The 21,947-nt window shown below is 40.5% G+C and overlaps 1 protein-coding gene across 5 annotated transcripts in view; it reads left to right on the top strand.

The window, feature by feature from the left end:
* Positions 1–9,603: 9,603 nt before the first annotated feature.
* Positions 9,604–21,947, top strand: part of Rbms1 (RNA binding motif single stranded interacting protein 1) — a 218,210-nt gene continuing 205,866 nt past the window's right edge. For 2 of the 5 annotated variants that reach the window (XM_036184973.1, XM_036184972.1), the window contains exon 1: positions 9,894–10,130. In XM_036184973.1, coding sequence (XP_036040866.1) covers positions 10,056–10,130 — 75 coding nt within the window. In that variant the 5' untranslated portion in view covers positions 9,894–10,055. Of the gene's footprint in view, positions 10,131–21,947 lie in introns of all 5 variants that reach the window. The other 3 variants (XM_036184979.1, XM_036184975.1, XM_036184978.1) reach the window with 3 other exon arrangements.

The raw sequence follows: 21,947 nt of genomic DNA, 5'->3' as shown, positions 1-21,947 counted from the left end.
TCTGTATTTACACTTTAAAAATCTGAGACTATTCATGGAAAGTATTGATAGTGTATGCTGTAATGTTATGACATGACATTATGCTATGATATATAATGCCATAGAAGACAGGAAATACATTTGTCTCTTTATAGTTACTATTTCTATACATTTAAATTCATGAAGAATGTCTACAATATTAGATACACAGTTTTAAGAGGATGTGCAGAGGTTCTCCATTCATGGTATAAAAATTAAACTAGATGCATGGCTAGGTTCTGGAATGGAATTGTGGAGCAAATAAGGGACACTCCCAGGCTCTGCATCTTGTTAACTACAGACTCTCATCTGTCTGGCCTGACTTGGGTGTGGCCTCAGCTAAAGATAGTGAGATGGACTAGAACACATGACTGTACATTCTCCTGACTTCTAAGGACACTATGATTCTACCAGTGTTTGGACTAGGACACGTGCCAGTAGATGAGCCCAAACCCCTTCTGAAATTTCTCCAGCCACTATTCACTACATCTATTAAGTAACACATCCTTCACTCCTGTGGGTTTCTGTAGCTGAACAGTCCTAGAACATATGACTATCATTGTTTGACACAGTCATTGTAGTAGCCATGATCATACTACAAAGCCCTGAAGATCTTCACATACAAGTGAGAGTAACTCTTAATTTTGAGAGAATGAATCTTTTGAAGATCTAAGGGAAATATTGCTTTTTAAGGGAATTTTTTTCTTTGAAAAATCATTTAGCCTTTCCTTTGCTTTATTTATTTGATCATGGACCAATTTTCAAAAGCAAGGTATATTTTTGCTATTTAAACCTCACTGACACATTTAAGAATTTTTTCAATGATTGAACATTTAGTAAGCATATCTGTTGTACTATTATTAAAATTGTAACTGTAAAACCTCTACCATGTGAGGCAAGCAAATTTAAAAGGAGAAATGGGCTGGGAGCATGGTGTAGCAGTAATGTTTGCTTTGATCCTAGTAGCAACAAAAAAAAATAGATAGGTAGAGATAGATAGATAGATAGATAGATAGATAGATAGATAGATAGAAAGATAAAAAGGAAGGAAGGAAGGAAGAAAGGAAGGAAGGAAGAAAGAAAGAAAGAAAGAAAGAAAGAAAGAAAGAAAAGAAAGAAAGAAAGAAAGAAAGAAAGAAAGATAAAAAGGAAGGAAGGAAGAAAAAATATAATGAAAGGAATCTTACATGAGAATGATGGAACCTGAAGCTGAAATTTTGTGTTTTTATCATCAGGAGATGTTTTGTAAAGATAAGGATGACTAAAAAGATAGTGTTACAGAAAGTTATTTAAGTGTGCTTACTAACTTCCAAAGTCATTATGGAATTAAACCCAATAGTCTTGCCTTCCTGTGGCTCTTTTTTTTTTTAACAGTGAAATAAGACATTAGGCATCAAGTATGAATTCAATTCTAGTCACGATTTCTCTGCCCTGAAGCTTTGGCACTATGTAATCTTACACAGATCTGTCTGGTCATCTGCAAATTCAAACATAGTAACCTACACAGCAGGGAGATTGTGGGGATTAAGTGAGGTAAAGTTTTGTTAAGTGGATGACATTGTGTGCGAGACACCAAGTGTAAGACATGGAAATCAAATGTGAACCAGCTAGAAAATGACGGAGTAGGAACTGGATGGGCACACTTTGCCCATTCTCTGCCAGCCAATTACCCAAGGGCTTAGTAAGCTACCAAATAGGCTAGTAACCCAGAAATTTACAGGCACTCTAGTCTTTCTGCACAGCACAAAGAAGTGCCAGTTCTCTCCTCTCAGGACAGAAGAGACCAACCCTTCAAAGAGTGGGGATAGGCTAATCACTGCACAACATGCACACTATAACCCTGTGATTGCATCACCCAAGCATTTAACTTACTTTCTAAGCATCCAGATGCAGGGATTGTCCTTCTGAGTGTTAGGTTAGATTTCTTCCCCCTTAGGCCAAACATCCTCCATATCCAAAAAGTTCCATCACAAGCATCTTGACAGCACAGGATTACTTGCCTTCCATTATCACTATTGTGCTGATCACAGTCTAAACCAAGTACAGAAAGTCCTGACAAGGAGCAGATGGTTTACAATCACTGAGTTCTGCATCATGTATACAGGAAATGGAAACAATTGAGGTTCATATGAGATGGAATTTAGCTCTATAGACAGATTTACAGTCTTGCTTATGCTCCAATATCCATTAGAGGGAGAAGGCTACAGACATAGAAAGGTTCATGCAATCCCAGGAACATAATTTGATGGAGAATAATATCCCCCAAAGTGCAGGGGAACAGTTTAGTGTCAATCTAATTGAAAGCCACCACACTAGGGTGAATTTTAGATCCCCAGTGTTGTTCAATATCTCCTTTTAGTGACAAAATGAAATTGGGAAAATTCTCAGTTCTGGGAAGATAGAAAATATGACATGATTATTAACACTTAAAAATACAGAGAGGAAATTTAAAGTGCTTTTAGAGATAAGTGTGAAACAAAGTATTTTACTAGAAAATGTTCAGAAATAAAAATAGTCCCTTCGGGCACAATAGGAAGAATAATAAGACAGATATAAAAACAAATACACAGGCTTGAGGTCATGGTGAACAAGTTCAAGGTATTGGCGCATCAAAGGGGGTTTGTCTTACTCTCTCTTTAAACAGTAATCCAACATGTTAGTCCTTCAAAGGACAGCAGACTACAGGACCTTGGCACAGCATGAGACAACACAAACATTCAACATCTGGGATTCTCCAACAGAGTCACAATGTGATCAGTTACAGGAGACCTAGCAAGCACATCTCACTATTAGAAAATATTTAAAAGATACAAGTAGTCCTGGGTTATTTAGTCAATAGAAAATATGTCTAAGGAGTTACTTGCCTTGTGGAGCACAGACTAAACATTATTCATGTTCTACAGGGTGGAAGTGTGTGTTCTTTATGCCATCAATTACATTCTGAGCACCTAGAAAGAAGAGATTTCTTCATAAAAATGGTTTTAAAGCTTATTTATAACATATATACATATGTTATTTAAGGAAAACACGATTCAATAAGGTCTAGAGGTCAATGGCAATTGAGGATCTTCGCCGTATGTGTAGTGACTTGATAGTAAATCAGAGCACACATGGATGTTTAACCCAATTCTTGCATACTATAAACACTGCAACTTTGCTCCTTGCTCTGATCCCTTGCTTTTTGTGTGTGTATTCTCTCCTGAGATGATCCCATCCCCTCTCTTGATTTTTACTACAACACATACACCGTGACTGACTCCCAAGTCTTAATCGATCTCTTTCTTTCCTCTTAACTGCAGGCTTACAGATGCCAATACCCACTATGTATAGTCACTAAGATGTCTACTGGTATCTCAAAATCAGTATGAAACAAATAACTAAGAACAAGTGCAGATGCACTATTCACAGTAGCCAGAGATGCAACCAACGTAAACATCCACCAACAGATGAATGGTCATATAAACAGTGATATATGTATGTATATATAATTGAATTCTATTCAGCCATTAAAAGGAATAAAGCACTGATACTGTACTGTGAGTGAACCCATAAAACAGAACGCAAAGCACAAGGAGACCACCACCAACCTCATATGATGTATGACTGTGCTTAAATGAAATAGCCACACTTAGTAAATCAAAAAGAGAAAACAGACTGCTGGTTTCCAGAGGCTAGGAGAAGAGGGGAGTGAGCAAGAACTGCTTAATGAGTAACCTTTGGAATTAGCACCCATGTGGCATATGGTGTTTACTGTGGGAACGGGTGGAGTGAGGAAAGCAGTTAAGTAATAGAAATGTATTTAGTACACATTGTTGGGGTAGTCAGCCTCCAGCACAGTGCCTAATAATCCTGCCTCCTTCATGCGTGGTCAGTCCCCTGCCACAGCATTTCCCACAGAAGATGGCAGACTTGAGTGTATTTCACTTCTGAGACAGGCTATAATAGACACTGCGGCTTCTGTCTTGGCTAGCCATGTACTTAGGTCCCTCCCTGTTCATCATTCACCCTTGAAGCAGCTAGCCGTCCTGCCATGAACATTTTCACAATTTCATCAAACAGGCTACCAGCCAATCTCCTGGAATTGGATACTTCAGCTCCACGCAGACTTTCAGGTAAGTTCTCTAAAGAATCGCTTGATAGCATGACAGACCCTGAGCCAGCTAAGACACCCCTAAATTCTTGGCCCTCAAAAACCATATGAAGGAATGTATGTTGAGTGCCTGAGCTCAGGAAGCAATTATCAGACAGCAATTGGTAATTAATATATTTAGGATATAGTCCTTATGATTTTGTTACATTCTAAAGATTCAGCCTCTTTACACCACCACACATGCTATTAAATTTCAATACACAAATTTGAGAAACATTCAGACCATAACAGCATATGCTTGCCATTCTAAGTTATAACGAACTATTTGTAATTTTCAACTGTACTTATAGGAGCATATAACATGCACACAGCCTAACCTTTTTTGCCCAGAACTCTCCAACTTTAACTCTACACCTACTCTGTTTCAATCAGGCATATCCCTATCTTCTAGTTAGGTTCACACTGATTCAAGGTCAGAGAACAGCTCACACTGGATGCTGTGGGAGGGGTACACAACACTGAACTTGAAGGAAGTCTGAAAGAGCTCAAGGTTAAGGGCAGAGTAAAAGTGAGCCAGGTGAAGAAGTTTGAAAAGTGCACAGAAGTACAGAGCAGGTTGGAGTTGTACAATATCAAGGTTGGAAGAAGCCAGAGTGGATGAGAAAAGAGACAAAAAGTAACTGTGGGATCTTAGAATGGAGGCTAGTGAAGGCACGAGTCGTGAGTTGTGCTAAGAAGTAGGTACTGTCAGTGCATCTCAGAGTCTGGTGAGGCATGAACACTGTAAGAATTCTTACATTCCTCTTTATAGTAGTCTAAAATATACATTATGCTTATAAACAAACTCTTCAGCAACAGAGGAGAATCTTTTGATGTTTAGTTTTGGCAGGTGATTTTGTTTTGAGACGACATCTTGATATGTAGCTTGAGTAGCCTCAAGACTACCATCCTTCTGCCGTCGAGTCAAAGGTGCTAAGATTGTAGGCACAGAAAATCACCCCTGGTGACCCTCAAGGTTTGTCATGTCTAACTCAGGGCTCCACAAAATGAAGTCCAGGTATAAGCATATGCATACATCAGACGAGAAGGTTTGTAGAAGCTGACATAGCTCATCATGGAGCGTGGAAGGAAGATAACCAGTCAATCAGTAATTTCTACTTTTTGTGTAAAATTTTCTCTCATGAGCCTAAATCCCACAGACAACTCACTGATGCTTGAGCACAGGTGCTTTTTGCAGCAAAATGGCTAATTTTATCCTTCACTTATTGCAATACCCTCAGACAAATGGCATCAGAAAAAAAGATGATAACTGAAAATAATTTGTTTAGTCTGCTTATGATTTACTATAATAAAAATGTTTACCATTGTGCATAAGTCAGGCCAATGAAAACCACACTTGTAATAAACGTTAATACTATCACTGAGAACAAAACAGATATCGTGCCTTTGGTTGTCACTCAGGGCACACACCCTATGTCTGGTTAGTTCCCCCAAAGTGAATCTGCATTTAGTCAAATTTTCAGAGCTTTACCATCATTTGAATACTGCTGTGATGTTGCAGTCAGCCAGGTGGGGAATTCTATAGGTCAAATGTTCCAAATCCTTCAACAAATAACCAACAATTTAAAAATGAATGGGGGTGAAGTTTTAGATGTTAAGATGCTTAGGAATATTCAAAAGCATATAATATGTAACATCATTTCACTGAGACTTAAATAATGAACTACAAAAGCAGATTTTTGACAATGGAAGAAAAATGAGCAATCACTGGGAATTAACTGATGTTAACAAATTATTGTTAAATTTATTAGATGTGATAAAATTAGAGAATATTCTTATTTGTTAATGGGTGATTCTTAAAATTACCTGTGAACTGCTGGTTTTAGAGATATCCTTTTAATTACTCCAGGAAAAATAAAAGTGGTGTGTGTGTGTGTGTGTGTGTGTGTGTGTGTGTGTGTGTGTGTGTGTGTAAGCCTGCAGGCATGCAAGACTTACAGAATAATATAAGTTGAAAGTAGGTGTTAGGAAAAGAGAGGTCATTATTCTCATGTCTGTTCTTTTGCAATTATTAGGAAGCAATCATATTTAGCTGATTCTTGTTTTAGAAATGTCTTAGGGTGAGAAGTGGCATATATATACATGCATTCATATGTACATACACGTATATATGTGTATATATACGTACGTACGTGTGTGTGTGTGTATATATATATACATAATACAAAAAAGGTCTAGAGAATATATTGAAATATATTCCTATACATTTATAGTCCAGGGTCATCTTTGGTCCCTTCCTGAGTACTCCCAACCTTCTGCTGTAGTGGAGAGAATCATTGTTCTGAGTCCTATGTTAATATTACCTATGTTTTTATTTATGCTTTAAAAATTATACATATGCTTATTCTTACTGTTTTTTGTTTTGCTTTTGAAACTCATAAAAATGAAATCATGTCTTATATATTGTTGACTTGCTGTTTCTTTTAAAATAGATTTAAAAAATAAGTGTATGTATGTGCATGCACACACAAGTACAGGGTCTGTGTAGACCAGAAGAGGGCACTGCATCTCTTGGAGATAACAATGCATCTCTTGGAGTTAGCAATGCATCTCTTGGAACTAGCGACGAATCTCTTGAAGTTAGAGTTACAGGAGCTTGGGAGCCAGAACTTGGATTCTGGGGACTGAATTTGAGTCCTCTGAAGGAGCAGCGTGTACTCTCAACCACTAAGCCAACTCTCCAACCACTTTCCTTGCTTCTTTGCACAGCACTGAACTTGAAGTGATACGTACTGATGCTTTAAATGTGGTTACTTATTTTTTTCCATTGTAGTGTCCCCTTGTGACTATATACCAGGACTTTTTAACCATTGTGTGGTTGGTGGACATTCGGGTTATTTGCAGTGTTGCATAGATATTCCTGTGCACATCTCCTGGTGTACCTATAGAAGCCTCTATAATGTGCATGCACCTGCAACTGCATTGTAGGATCCATGCAAATAATGTTGGAGAATGACCAACTATGTTCTCCGTTGAACATAGCATAAGCAACTTATGCTTCTTCCAATAACACATGCTCTTGAGAATTTCCCTTCTCCCTCCTTCACCACCAATTGTTATTTTCATAGTTCTTTCTGTTTTGCCAGCCTGGCAAAAAGAGTAAAATGATACCTCATTAGAATTACCATATTACTAATTGAATGTTAGTATCTTTTTATATGTTGGTTGAACATTTGTTGTTCTTCCTTTGTGAATACATATTCTTTTTTTTTAAAAAAAAGCTTTTATTCTAATAAGTTCTTTCTCTTTTTCATATTGATCTTGAGTAGCTCTCTATATATTCTGCATATTAACCTTTTGTAGTTATTAGTAAAAGTAATTATTTTGTGGCTCATTTTCTTGCTCATTCTTCAAACCAAGGATCTGAATAATCTTTTACTCTCCTTCCCCTTAGGAATCTTTCCCCACATCAGGACCCAGTAGCTGTTCCTCTGCATTGTCTCCTAACAGCTTTATGATTTTGGTTTTCACAAGTAATCTTCAATGCAGCTGGAGTCTCCCTACCGTTGATAACTGTGGGACAGGACTTTGATTTCCTGTTTTCCATGTGGATAGCCAATTGACCCAGAATCATTTATTGAAAAGTTCATTCTTTGCCCACTGCCTTGTAATACTGGCTTAGTCATAAATCAAACATCTATATAAGTCTGGGTATGCTTTTGGTCTCTTGAAAATGGAGTGGATTTTCATCATCCAGGAGGAAAAAAAAAGTAAGTAGAACAGTCTAACTCTGGCAATTTCCTATGTCTTTCAAACCAAGACCTACTGAGTTCTTTCTCAACTTGCTTCTCTCCAGTCACCCCTCCCAAACCATTATCCCTAGTCTCTCTGGACCCCGAACACATCAGGTCAGTGAGTTTTCAACGGAAAAACTGGAGAGTTTTTATATTGAAACGATATGAGGAACGTTTTTAAGTTCACCTCGTTAGACAGTACACCACTCCAACCTGCAGGTTGGCATTCATCTCCACAGTGCTCAGCATGTGACAGAAACTAAGTAAATCGAATTTCCTTGTGAGATTTCAGATGGATGAAGGCATACATGAGCTGCCTCCTGACAAGTCAGAATTGTGTTCACACGAACTGCATCTATTTTATTTTTTGTCAAAAAATGTATGGCCTAGAAACTTGTCTAAGTCTAAATCATATAAAGATAAAGGTTCCGGCTCACTGTTTCATCAATTTTGAAGACTGTCTTACAAGTAATCTTATAAAGATCTGACTATTGAAGAAAATCATGCATCCCTGTTCTGCTGGATTTACCTTGTGCTGAGAAGTGACTAAAAAAAAAAAACCAACCAACCAAACAAACAAACAAAAAAGACAAAACAAAGCAATCGAGTTCTGTTCAATCAATGTTTTTCTCTTTGCCTTTTATCAGCTGTACAAGGACACCAACTTAGGGACATTCTCTTCCCCAGTGTGTTGTACATTTCGTATTGTCTCTTTTTGAGCTAGAATATAAAAGTCTTCTGCAGGCAACTTCAGGGACCAATTAACTCCATTAAATTCTATCCAGTTATGTAGTGAACTGAACCGCTGCTCGTCTGGAGCTGTCTGGAGCTGAGACACTTAGGAGATGGAGAGAAGCAGAAAGAGAGATTGATTTTATGTGTCACCGAAGCACACTGCAACAATATGCCAGTGTGACTTTCAAAATGGCCTTAAAATATTCCAAACTCAGGGAGTTTCCTTGCTCCTGAGTGGGAGTTGACAGACTGTCTGGCAGCATTAGAAAAGGCAGGGAGAAAGCTGATGTCTATATTGTGTCCTCTAATAACATTCTGCCTCTTTTCGGCATCTTCCCTTAGAAGGACCTGCCAGTTTGTTATGCGATTGTGTTTGGCGTGTGTGCGTGTGTGCGTGTGTGTGTGTGTGTGTGTGTGTGTGTGTGTGTGTGTGGTCTTCTCTACGCAAAGAGCATGATTTCACATCTGGAAAAACCAAACCGAAGGACACTAACCTTCCCAAGGTCACTTAGAAAATTAGTGCTGTGACCTGGTGTGGGGGTGGAACAGAACCCAGGTGTTCCGGCCCCAGTTTTGTGGTTGGGCATTAAAGCATTTTCCTTTGGGGGGGGGGAGGGATAACCGGTCCGGGGATTTGGGGGAAGTGAGAGATTAACGTGATTTCCTCCCCCTCGCCCTTACCTCCCTTCTTTCTTACGAAAATTAAAAACTCGGGAAAGCTAGAGGTGCCTTCTAGGCAGTTCTTAAGCTGGGTCTACCAAACCGACTCCCACCCCTGACACAAAGCGATCGCCGCTCCTAAGGATTCTGTGCTCCTTCTTTGGGAGCCTGGGAGGTGAGGAGTGGTGGAAAGTCAGCCCTCACCTCCAGCGGGTCCCGGGCTCGGCGGCGCCCAAGCCCCGCCCCCGACCGCCCTTCCCCCGCGGCCCCGGGCAGCCAGCCCCTCTCCCCTCTTGCTGTCGGGCGCACCCACCCCAGATGCCGCCTGGCACCGAGCGCAGCCGCCGCCGCCGCCGTACTTTCCACTTGTATTGATCACTCCTAGCTCGGCTCAGCCTGCTCCCGGAGCGCAGCGCGGCCAGCGCGCCAGCCCTTGGCAGCTCCGGCACAGTCGGGCTCCCAGAGGAAACTCCTTGGGAGCGCCCTGTCCGGGGTGTCCTCTGCGCTCTGCAGTGTCTTTCTGTCTGCCTGGAAGGAGGAGGAGGAGAAGGAGGAGGAGGAAGAGCAGAAGGAGGAGGAGGAGGAGGTGGAGGAGGAGGAGGACGTCGTCTGGTCCCGGTTGGGAGGTGGAGCAGCGGCAGCAGCAGCCGCCGAGGCAGCCGCCGCCGCCGCCTCCGGAAAGGGAGAGGCAGGAGAGATTGGGACTTGGAAACCCCAAAGTGTCGGCGACCCTGCACAGCAGGCTTCCTTCCAGCTTCATGGGCAAAGTGTGGAAACAGCAGATGTACCCTCAGTACGCCACCTACTATTACCCCCAGTATCTGCAAGCCAAGGTAAGGAGGCGCGAGGAAGGGTCGCCGGAGGAGGGGACCGCGGAAGGGCGCGCCGGGCCGGACTAGGGAGGGGCGCGCGGCGACCCAGCCGCCCCCGGGCGCAATTGCTGGGGTTGCTAACTATAGCGCTGGCTTGGGTAGAGCCCGGCTGCACGCGGGGCGGCGGCTTCCCGGGGAGCAGATAGGCGCGATCGGGTTACAGAGTCGCGGGGGGGTGGGGTGGGGAGTGGGGGGGGGGGAAGCGACTAGACAGGAAAGGACCGCCGGCCCCTTCCTGGCCAGAGAGGAGGGGAGGGTCTCTCGGCCTCGAGGCGCCCCTCGTCCAGCTAGGGCTGGCCGCCGGCCGACGCTTGGGGCCCCAAGGCAGGACCTGCTAGTGCACGGCTTTCCGACCTCTCCAGGGCCTCGCCCTGGAGGCAGTAACTCTGGGGTCCCCGGGAGTGGAGCGCGGCCACCCCTGCCTCGCCCCGCAGGACTCCCCTCTAGCTCCCGCGCGCGCGACGAATGTGGCCGGAGGGGGACGGGACCTTCTCCTCCCCGACCCGGGCCCTGCGCGCCCTCCCCTCGTCTCTGATCTTTGTGCGGTGTGGCACTTCACCTGGTTACTGATTTCCATTTTTACGCTGGTGTTTTGGGTAGAAAAGTGGCCAAAGTTCACTCCGCATTCATTGATGTCCCTTTTAATCTTTTTCCGTAGCTTTTACGTAGGAGGGACAATAGGCAGATTTTGATGCGTAGAAAGAAGTGACTTTGTATTTACTTTCCCCCCCTTTTATTTTTCGTTTTTGTTTTTGTTTTTAAACTACCTTCTATGTATACACAGAGTGATTTCCAGTTCTGCTCAAAAGTGGCCTCGGCATACTCTTGGGTAAGGACAGCTGATGACATAAAGCCATACAAATTATGGCCAGCTTTCCAGGGACCCCGGGTACTTTGTTGATAGGCCTATGCTAATTTTACAACAGTTCAATGCCTTCTAAACTAATTTTAAAAATTATCTGGGTTCACGAAAAGTGCATTTTACCGCCATGGAAACATCTGCCACCATTAGAGAAGGTAGAAGGTGTTGATGGGTACACCAGCCTCCTGTGGCAGTTAACACCTAGCATGCCCTTCTAGATTACAAAAGAATCAGGTAGGAGTACAGATATGGTGTTTGAACTTTTGTTAGGGGATTGCTTGCAGGCAGATGGGCATTTCTGACCTGGTACTGAGAAGCTATGATTCACTCTTGAAAGCTTTCTTCCTTTGAGTATGTGTGGTCCTCGTTGTCCTGTTCCTACAACATACCTTAGTGTTTGTCCGTGTAAAGAGGACTTGTCAGCAGAGGCCAGACATTTCCCAGCACTCACAGGCCTCTTTGCTGCTCTCTCTTACCTTAGATAACCAGGGACAGTAAGCAACTGATCACCACTGTTCGTCTCCATGGGGTTGTCATGTCATTGTTTTAAGAACTTAAGGGAGATGCTTGCTTGGTGTGAGTGTGTGTGTGTGTGTGTGTGTGTGTGTGTGTGTGTGTGTGTGTGAAGCTGTTTGAAGAAATTTTGTAACGTAATCAATGTGCTACCTTTTAGATGTGTTATATATTTAATGCACTTATTTAAATTATGCAGCATTTGGGTGCCTGAAGGACAGCCTATTCAACACTTAGCTCCATGAATAATAAATACACACATTCAGGTGAAGAAGAAAAAAAAAGCCATGTTTCTATGCAACATTTACCTTAGTAATTTTTATGTACCATTAGTAAGTCAGAAACCAAGTACATAGCATTTAATATAGCTAATGCAATGCCATTTGGCTTCTTTTGCCCTGTAAATAATTGAAGAGAGAGACGAACAGCAAGAGCTTGCTGGAGTAATTAGGGCTGGATCTCAGGAAGCTTTAGGGCCCATTTTCTGAAAGTGTGCTTCCTGTATAAAGCGTTTAATATTGATTTGTGTTACAGTAAATGACAGTCTCAAAACATATTTTTGCTTTTTTTCCTATGAAATCTGAAGTCCTGTTACCCCGAATCTCTTTGTTTCGGGAGAAAGGTGCGTCCTCAATTGACCTATATAATACCGTGTTTTAAAAGTTTGGTAATTAAATTTAAACTCCCTATTGTAAAGGTATCATAATTAGTTCAGAAAGGAGCGTCTCCAAAAACACAGAGGGACCAGATGCAGATTTGAGATAGCAGAGTCAGAGGCGGGGACATGCCCTTCTCTCTTTCTCCTTTCTGTAGTCATTAGTAAGATGGTGTTAGGGGAAGTCATTGAGAAAGATGGAGAGTTTATTTGGTTTCTAGTTTAATAACAAGCATAATCTACTTGAAGACTTAATAAACACCGTGAGAATCTGTTGTCTACAACAGGGCTGATGCTTGCCTGTGTGTGTGTGTGTGTGTGTGCTCTGACCTTCCTGAGATAGACTACGTCACTCTCTGTAAAGTACACTGATGTGTTTGGCTAGTCCCAACTGTTGTGAAGTTATGTTTGAAAGCTGGATAAAAAAACTAAGGAGTGGTTTGGTCATTTGAAAAGTAATTTTAACCTGTGACTATGAAGTAGATGTGGTTACGTTGGATCATGAAGGAATAGATGGATCTCTCTCATGTATTTCATCAGAGGAATAGGTAATTTTAAAAAGTACTTTAAGATGAGTTTTATTACCACACTTTGAAAAGTTGTATGTGTCAAATGCTTGTGTTAATCTAATCACAGCCTGTTTTGGGCAAATTTGCTTTGAAAGATGCTCCCATAAAGCACACCAGTTCTTCATTTTGCAATCAAGAAAACAAGACTTCGAGCCAACAACTACATTGGTGTACATCATGTTTTGACAGAGAAAATGTAACAACATCTCTATGGAGCATCAGGTACAAGTGAGGCTGCTGAGAAGAGCAGGGCATGGATGGATGGCATGTAGTTTCCATCATGCCTTAGCGTACAGTAATGTGGAACGCAAACACCCAGATTTTACCCCGTACGGGGTGGTTTTGTTTGTTCTGTTGGTTTATTTCTCCGTCAGTACTGTCTTATTCAAGCAGATCTACTTTATTACCTGGCACAGTCATCCTCAAGTAGGTGTTGATGGAGCTTTGTAAACACAAGCACACATTGTTCTAATGATCATTCCAGATGTTAAATAACTTAGGTGATATTATGAAAAGTTAACTTTGTGCTTCAGTTTTTAGCTGTTCAGAAAAAAGAAAGAATCATTAACATTTTAACTCAAAGATTTGTATGTACAAGTTGGCAGCCAGTGGCTATTAGGAATTTCACTTCTGTACAGGCTAGTGTACTTGGGAGACACTATAGCATACATTAGTGCTGATGTAGAAGTTTGAAGGGTTATGGGGATACAATACTTCATCCTCTTTTGAAAAAGGAGATGTACAGGTTTTTCTTTATTTATATTGCTTTCTGGATCTTTTGTACCAGTTAAAGGCAACATGACACATAAAATCTTTATTCATATACCTTTGGTATATAGTTCTCTAACATATATCAAAAACTTCCATTTTGTGCATATAACATTGTTTTCTGTACTAAAGAATGTTTGTTTCTAAAGTAAAACATAATTTTGTATTAAGGTGGTTTTTGTATAAATGGATACCAAAGAATATATCTGAACTCATCATCAAAATCTGAGAGATAATAAAGCAATTTGGAATATCACTAATAAAGGCTGTAGAGACAAAACAGTTCTGAACTCAACCTCTCTCACACACTTAAACATTTCTTTGGATTTTTTATTGGGTTAAACATTTCTTTGGATTTTTTATTGGGGGGTGGGTATGAGACAGGGTTTCTTTGTGTAGCTTTGCACCTTTCCTGGAACTCACTCTGTAGCCCAGGTTGGCCTCGAACTCACAGAGATCTCCTGCCTCTGCCTCCCGAGTGCTGGGATTAAAGGCGTGCGCCACCACCGCCCAGCTTTTTATTGGATTTTTAAACAATTAGTTATCTTTAGTCAACAAATATTTCGCCAAACAATCTGATTCTTCTACAAATTAAGGCCATGATTCCACATGCCTAAGTGGCAGCTATACTAAAGTAGATGAATTGGACAACAGCACAAGCCATCTTAAGATGTACCTGCCTTAGCTGTGCAGTGGTGGCACACACCTTTAATCTCAGCACTCAGGAGACAGAGGCAGACAGAACTCTGTAAGTTCAAGGCCAGCTAGGTCTACAAAGCAAGTTCCAGGACAGCTAGGGCTGTTGTTACACAGAGAAACCCTGTTTCACACACACAAAAAAAAGAGGTACCTGCCTTTACCAGGTGAATAAAAGTTTAAAAGTTGCTTAAATGTATCAGTTTAGTAATATTGCATTTCACACTGGTGCATTAAGTTGATTTCCTTAGTAGGATATTATGAGTGTCTAGACATGGTAGGAAAGACTCAAGGTCATGGAAATGTTAAAGATGAAGTCACATATTGTAGCACCCTTTCTTTCAGGTATCTTTAGCTTGGCTGAATGCAAAATATATAGAGACACATACTACCTCTCTGCTAAGAATGAAACTTTAAGCTACTAGGAAAGAATAGGGGAAGATGTGGGGCGGGGGGGGGGGTATCCCTGTACATCTCTACTCTGGATAGTCCTCCAATTTTTGGCAGTGTTGATTTGGAGTTTAAATTAAAAAATAGAGAATGTCCACGTAGTACATGTTCAGTGAAAAAATACTTTTACTAATATGTTACTTTGACTGTGGTTTGCTTAATGGTTTATTGAAGCTCTGACGTTATTCTAGCTAACCTGATTGGTAGTAGAATTTAAAGTTAGAGATCTTTTAGCTAAATAGAAAATATTTCTTTTTCCCATTTATTTTTATGTAAGAAAGAATTTCCAGGGAAGTAAATTATAGGGATTTTTATTTCTGCATCACATTATCTAATAAAGATACAATAAGAAAGATCTATCTAGAATGGAGAAGTTTGTGTTCTGTAAAAATGACGTGAACAGCTAAGATTTCCTTCATTCTCACAAAGAAGAGGGCTTTCTTATCTAGTTTGTTTTCTACTGGGCATTCATAGTTGAACTGGTTGGTTTTCTTAAAGCATGGTGTCACAGCCCCTATAGAAGCCTGTCTTCAAATGCACCAGTACTCCCCTGGTTCCATGTCTGATTTCCAAAACAGTAGGTGCTGAACAAATGCTTGCTAGTAGACTAATACTATTCATGGGGTTGGGGGAAAGGATGCAAAGTTATTTTAGGTCAGAGAAATTTTGCCGACATATATAACAATTCAGCCTAATTTTCTAATTAAATCAGAGTAAAGTGTGCTTTGTATTTTCCTTTACTTTGTTTTTGTAGTGAAAATTTTCAAATGATTTGTGAATTAGTAAGAACCCTAAATAGAATTATATATTGATAGGTCAATAATTTATGCAACCAAAAGTTCCTCTCCCTCCTCCCTTTTTCTTTCTCTCTCTATTTCTGGGTGTGTGCATGAGCAATCTACCATAAAGAATATGGATGCTAGCAAAATTGCCACCGTGGTACACTTGGGAGCTCTCACACACACAATGAGTTGGCATTACACCCTACCTGGACTCCTGTCGCCCACCCCTTCTATCAACCCTGCTTGAATGTTTGTGGTTTAATATTCTAGAAAACTCCTTTTTTTTTTTTTTAACCTTTTAGAGCGTTATTGGGAGAAAAAGGGAGAGAGAGAGAGAGAGAGAGAGAGAGAGAGAGAGAGAGAGAGAAACAGAGAGACTGTGCGGAGGGAAGAGAGAGTGTGGGAAAGGGGGAATATTCCTTTTTGGAGTGTATTTCAGCCATGGTAAAAGCATTTGCTCATCTAGTAATAACAACTAACCCACAAACTAAGGCTGAAATGCTGAGAGTCACAGTTGTTTCTCACGGCATAATCCTACACTTGTCTATCTAGCTCCTACATCCAGAGAATAGAGTTTTTATCTCATCCATGGTGACAGTTAAATAAAAAAAACAGCCAGAGAATGTGTCAAATTGTCTCCAAGTGAGAGAGCTTTATTTGGTGGGAAATAGCTTAAACTCTAACATGGAATGATGTCAGCTTTTTAAATGCAGCACCATAATATTTGGTATAACATCAAGGTAAACATTCGAAAGGTGAACATTGGACTTAGGGATGTTATGCGGGGTGGATTGAACTACTCCTGCTTCCTTGCTATCTCATTTTAATGAATAAATAGTGGACAGTGTAGAACTTGGCAGGGCTTCATGAAAACATTCTTTAGATGATACAACTGAGAGTTTCGCCATGTGCTACACAGAAAACAGCCTCTTAGAACCACATGTGCCAGACACACACCACACACATGCACATACACACATACACATGCACAAACAGACACCCACACATGCACACCCATAGACACACACACATGGACACACAGACACACACACCTGCACACCCACAGACACCCACACATGCACACACACATGCACACACAGACACACATACCTGCACACCCATAGACACCCACACATGCACACCCATAGACACACATAGATTTGATATTGGAAACTAAACATGCCTGATTATAGTGGGACAGTGGAAAGGGGGTGTGGTAGAATATACCCAAAATCTAATTGTCATGCAGACAACCAACCAAACATAATCCAAAATCTAATGCCATATATTTGCTTAAGGTAACTTACCATAATTATATGAATATTTTAATTTTTGACCAATCACAGGAAGGTAAGCATGTTGAAATGATGAGAGAGAAACAAAAAGGGATAAACAGAAGAAGGAAATGGTGTTTTGACCTCTTGGTGTAGCAAAGCTCGAATAGTGAGCATTAATGTTTCTCCTGTGTTGTCTTTCAAAAAATTGTTAAATTGATGACTTCGTTCGTCATTTTAGACGATGATGAGGAAGGAGAGGCTTTTGGATAATGACTAAAAAGATGGGTTCTCAAGGAGAGATTGCATGCTAATATGCAGCTAACTAGCACTGTAAGCATGCAGAATCATCATCTGGTACTTGATGCCTGATAGTGGCCATAATATATGCGTGCTGAAATCAGGTTAAGTTTTCAGCTGGCTGCCTATGGGTCAATTGTGAGGCTCACAACAGGGTAAAACACTCTGCCCATCTATTGTGTTCCTGAGTGAACCTCATATTCATCATCTGCATGTGACATTAGGGTGCTCTGGGGAGTAGGATATCTGCTCCCTGATCCTAGCACCCCACAAAACACCAGGGAAGACAGAACAGACATAGTATAAGAAACAAGAAAAGGATAGTTGTAAAACAGCACACTTGGACAACAGCATTCTAGCCAGTGGTCTGAGTGGCAGATATACATGGTATTAAAAATTTACTGTGTTTTGTGAGCAAAAGCAGAGTTCCAAAAGAAGCTACAACTAATCTGAGAATTTCAGAAAGAAGTTGGGCTTTAAATAAATGAATGGAAATTTCTTGAATTAATAATCTGCTTTATTTTATTTTGCTCTTTTGCTTTCTAATTCTCTTGAGGGCATTTTGAGCTTTAAAAAAATTACATTTTGTTGTACTTTATGTTAACCCTTCCCTTAAAATTCCATACTCAATGACTTTATTTTACATTATTCCCAGTTTTATGCTTACAAATGCGCTATTAAGCCAACCTATTAGTGCTGTGGCAGGTTGGTAATGTAATCTCTAAATGATGACATAATGGCCATACAGAATGTTATTTGTATTGTTATATTTTATTTAAAGTAATGTTTATTTCTTCTAACCCATTAGCCACACTTATGGAAAAAGGAAGAAAACAAATTTGGGGTATGAATGCTTATAATTAGATCTTTGCCTACATTGTGGGCACCAATGGTATCCAGTGTGAGCTGGCATTGTTGAAAGATTTTTCAAAATTATTCCTCATCTTTTGTGAACATCCATTTGTGGGGTCATTATCTAACTTTATTTAAAATGAGCTGCTATTCACCTCTGCAAACAGAACCAACTGCTATACGAGTTATACGGTCTTCTGCTTCCCTCTGTATGGGATACAGAATCCATCCTTCCTCTGGCTGCTCTCTGGACATGTGTTACACAGTTGAGGGTCCTGGGCCCTAGACAAAGGGATTTCAGAGAAATGTTTTTATGCAACAAAATGAGATCATTCCATAGATGCCATAAGTCATTTCACTGGTCCTGAAGGACTAGTTTCCCAGCTCTGCAAAAATGGGCTCATTTCACAAAATACCAGTTGTATTTCCTATGAGCTGAAAAGCTGAATATTTGGAATGGTACAGTTGGGTAGATGCCTTCACTGAATGCTGTGTCTTTAACCTGAGATTCCTGAGGGAAAAGTTACCAAAAATAAATTTCATGTCATAAGCTTACATCTATATGAGCTCAAGTAACAATATACCATGTCCTCTGCTAGGTGTTTTGGTTTTTCTTCCTCAATTGTAATGATTCTGAGTTGACAGTAAAATTAAGTTTGCACAGGAGATCCTCTGGTAAGTGTTTACTTACCCATAGAATCACAAGAAATATCTTCATAGTTTATGTTATACGGTGTCAGGTAAAGTGTTTGGTTACATAGAAACAATTTTTATTAGAAATTCATAATATCATCAAGGTCACTCTTTGGATTTGTCATCAAACAAAAATGAAGAATATTATGAAAATTAAAATTTTCAATAAAAATATTTTTAAGGTATTAACCATAGTAGTCTTAAAAGCCTCTTTGCCTCCTATGTAGCACAGCTCTGATTAATTCCCTTGTTTTAAACATGAAGTCTTAAAAGAAAGACATGTCCAAATGATCATTTGCATACTTCTAGTTTAAGAAGATAGAATTGGCTCCTAGACAATAGATAGATATTGTCCTCATTCTCTATGTGATTTGTTTGCTGATTAGATACACCTTAATTTAAAAGTGAGTTGGATTTCATGTGTGTGTGTGTGTGTGTGTGTGTGTGTGTGTGTGTGTGTGTGTGTGTCTGTATGCCATGCACACTCACCAAAGTCAGGGGGTGACCTCAGATACTGTTCCTCCACAGGATCGGTCCACTTAGTTTTTTGTAACTGGGTCTGCCATTGACTTGGGCTTGTGGTTAGGGTTAGCTGGCTGACCAGGCAGCCCCAGGGGTCCTCCTGTGTCTTCCTCCCCAGCTCTGGGATTCCAAGCACATGCTGCAACACCCAGCTTGTAACTCATGTGCTGTAGGTTACACTTGGGTCCTCCTGTTTGCGTACCAAGTGCTTCACTGACTGAGCTATCTCTCCAGCCAACCAATAAGGTTTATTCACCATTCACTGGTCAGTTGGTGGCCCAGCACTGGAAAGTCACTTCCTGTACAAATTGTCATACTTAAAGGTAGAGTTCTCACCCAACCCATGCGAACCTATAGAAGTAATCTACGTTGTAAGTTACTAACAGGTCTACACCAGTTCCATCATAGAATCTATCCACCCACCAGAGGGTGCTTCTTGGAGAACAGGGTGAGTGTTAAGAGTTGGAATTCCTGGGGCTCATCTTTGCCTTTTTCAGGAGCAGGACTGGGGGGAGAGGGGATGTATGACTTCGTTTAGAGATCTGTAATAGGGCTTTGAGCTTTTAGGACTGGGGAACGGACTTCTAGAAAATGAGAGATGTGGTTCATGACATCAGAGAAGTAAGGCATTTGCAAAAGCAGCTGTTGATGTTGGAGCTTCCAGTGGTGAACAAGCCCTGGGGACCCTCCTCACTCATAGGCTCTCCACTCTCCACTTTTCTTTACTTGTTCTAGACTAAGAGATAATCTCTGGTTTGCTAACCTCTTCTTCCCAGTGAAAGAATAGCAGCTCCACACTGCAGTATCACTAATCCTTTTCATCCCCAGCTCATTCTGATTCATAATTAAAGCCTCCCATTCATCCTTTAGTGCCCTTCAGCCTGAGCCACTCAAATCTGGCATGGCTGGTAACAAGGAAGGAAGCTCACCGAGTCCCAGTCAAGCTTCGTTTGCTTTCATCCTAGTCCTGGGAGGGCTCAGAACTCCTGGGGAACCCAGGGTCATATTGAGACAGTGTGCATTTCTATTTACTAAGTTTTTCCCTAGAATCTTCCTTTGGAGTATAGATCAAGAATCCGCCCCAAAAGGAGAGGAGAGCATAAAACAGTCCATGCTTAAGAAGACCTCGTGGCATTTTGTTCTGGACTGTGGCTCAATCACCTTCTGCTATGAAGGGCTGGATAAACCAATGTTCACCAGTCTTGGGGTGTTTTCTCCCTGCTTTCCCCCAAGCCCTACCTTCAGATTTCCTTCCTACCCTAACAATTGAGCCACTATGGGCTGGCTTCGGAGCACTGACAAGTGTTGTGCTCTGGGTAGACTCCATGGTGACGTCACAGGGAAGCTACTCTCTCTTAATCTGCTTAGATCTAGGACCAAGTGTGTTCTACTTACTTGGACTAAAAAAGTCTTTATTAGCTTTTAAAGCTACAGATTATGACTAAGAATTTGCTAACTACAGTTACCCTTTTAAATTGGAGTTTTCCTCTGATTTCTTATGTAACTTTAGGTGGAAATTTCAAATACAGTTTTATTTGGTAATGCATAAGTGTTACAGAAGCATTGATGTGAGGTCATACTTTGTAAAAGATATAAAATTAACAAACTATAAACAATTTTGATGACAAATGTGTATTCTTAATGAGATTATAACTTAAGTATGCAAAATCAAATAGTAGGTTTACAATTTTTTTCTTAACTACAGTAAAATAGAAAGTCACATGTAATCATTTTTCTATTTCTTAAGTATTTCAGTGTTTACTCAACCATTAATTACAAAAGAATTACGCCTATTTTAATTTAGAAAAGACTTAAAATAGTGTGTTTCTTACTTGGTAGCAATTTCCCAGATTTAAATTTTAATAGCAGAAATCTTAAACATCGATTTTGATTTTTGTTTGTTTGTTTGTTTGTTTTTGAGACAGGGTTTCTCTGTGTGTATTCCTGACTGTCCTGGAACTCGCTCTGTAGACCAGGCTGACCTCCAACTCACAGAGATCCACCTGTTTCTGCCTCCCAAGTGCTGAAATTGAAGGTGTCCACCCCAACTGCCCAACTGATTTTGATTTTTTAAGGAGGTTTTTTGTTTGTTTGCTTGTTTGTTTGTTTTTTAAACAGACACCTCTTCTGTGTCTGTCATAGAATTCAGATGTTTGTCTCAGCTGCACTGGGTCTTCCATGACACGTCCTTTAAGGCTTCAGAGTTTGATTTGCCTGGGCTGAGGGTCGAATGAGAGATAAGTGCACTGTGACAGTGACCTGTGTCTGGGCCCTGACAAACACCAGCATGCCAAGGCTGCAATAGCACTTTTCTTTGTTTCCTGTTTCGTGCCTCTTAGCTACAAATTTTGCTCAACCCAGCAAATGGGGTCCTTTTCGTTTGTTTTTCAATATGCAAATGCTCCTGTCTCCCTTTGTGGTGGAAATAAAGCCAGACATTTAACTATTGATACCGGATATATTGTAGTTACAGCTCTTCTCCACAACTCAAGCACATTATGTAAACATCACTTAGTTGAGATCATATACATGGAACTCACCTGGCTGGCTGACTTAATTAAACTGGACAAACACCTATGGAGCAGGCATTGTGTTACACCCTGAAAAACGTAAATATGTAGTGAAGACATGACTTGTACCACTATGCAACACAGTGAGGTAACACATTTAGTTAAAGATTTGCATTGAGATAGACTACATTGTATGGTAAAATTATATATATATATATATTCTAAACAAGTACGTTTATATAGTCACATGACAGATCCCTAGGTGACAAATATAACATTTCCAGTTCCCCAGAGCATCCTCATTTGTACCATCCACCCATAGCTTCGGCCTT

This window comes from Onychomys torridus, chromosome 4, assembly GCF_903995425.1.
Source record: "Onychomys torridus chromosome 4, mOncTor1.1, whole genome shotgun sequence".
Taxonomy (NCBI): domain Eukaryota; kingdom Metazoa; phylum Chordata; class Mammalia; order Rodentia; family Cricetidae; genus Onychomys; species Onychomys torridus.
This window is presented reverse-complemented; position numbering and strand designations above follow the sequence as displayed.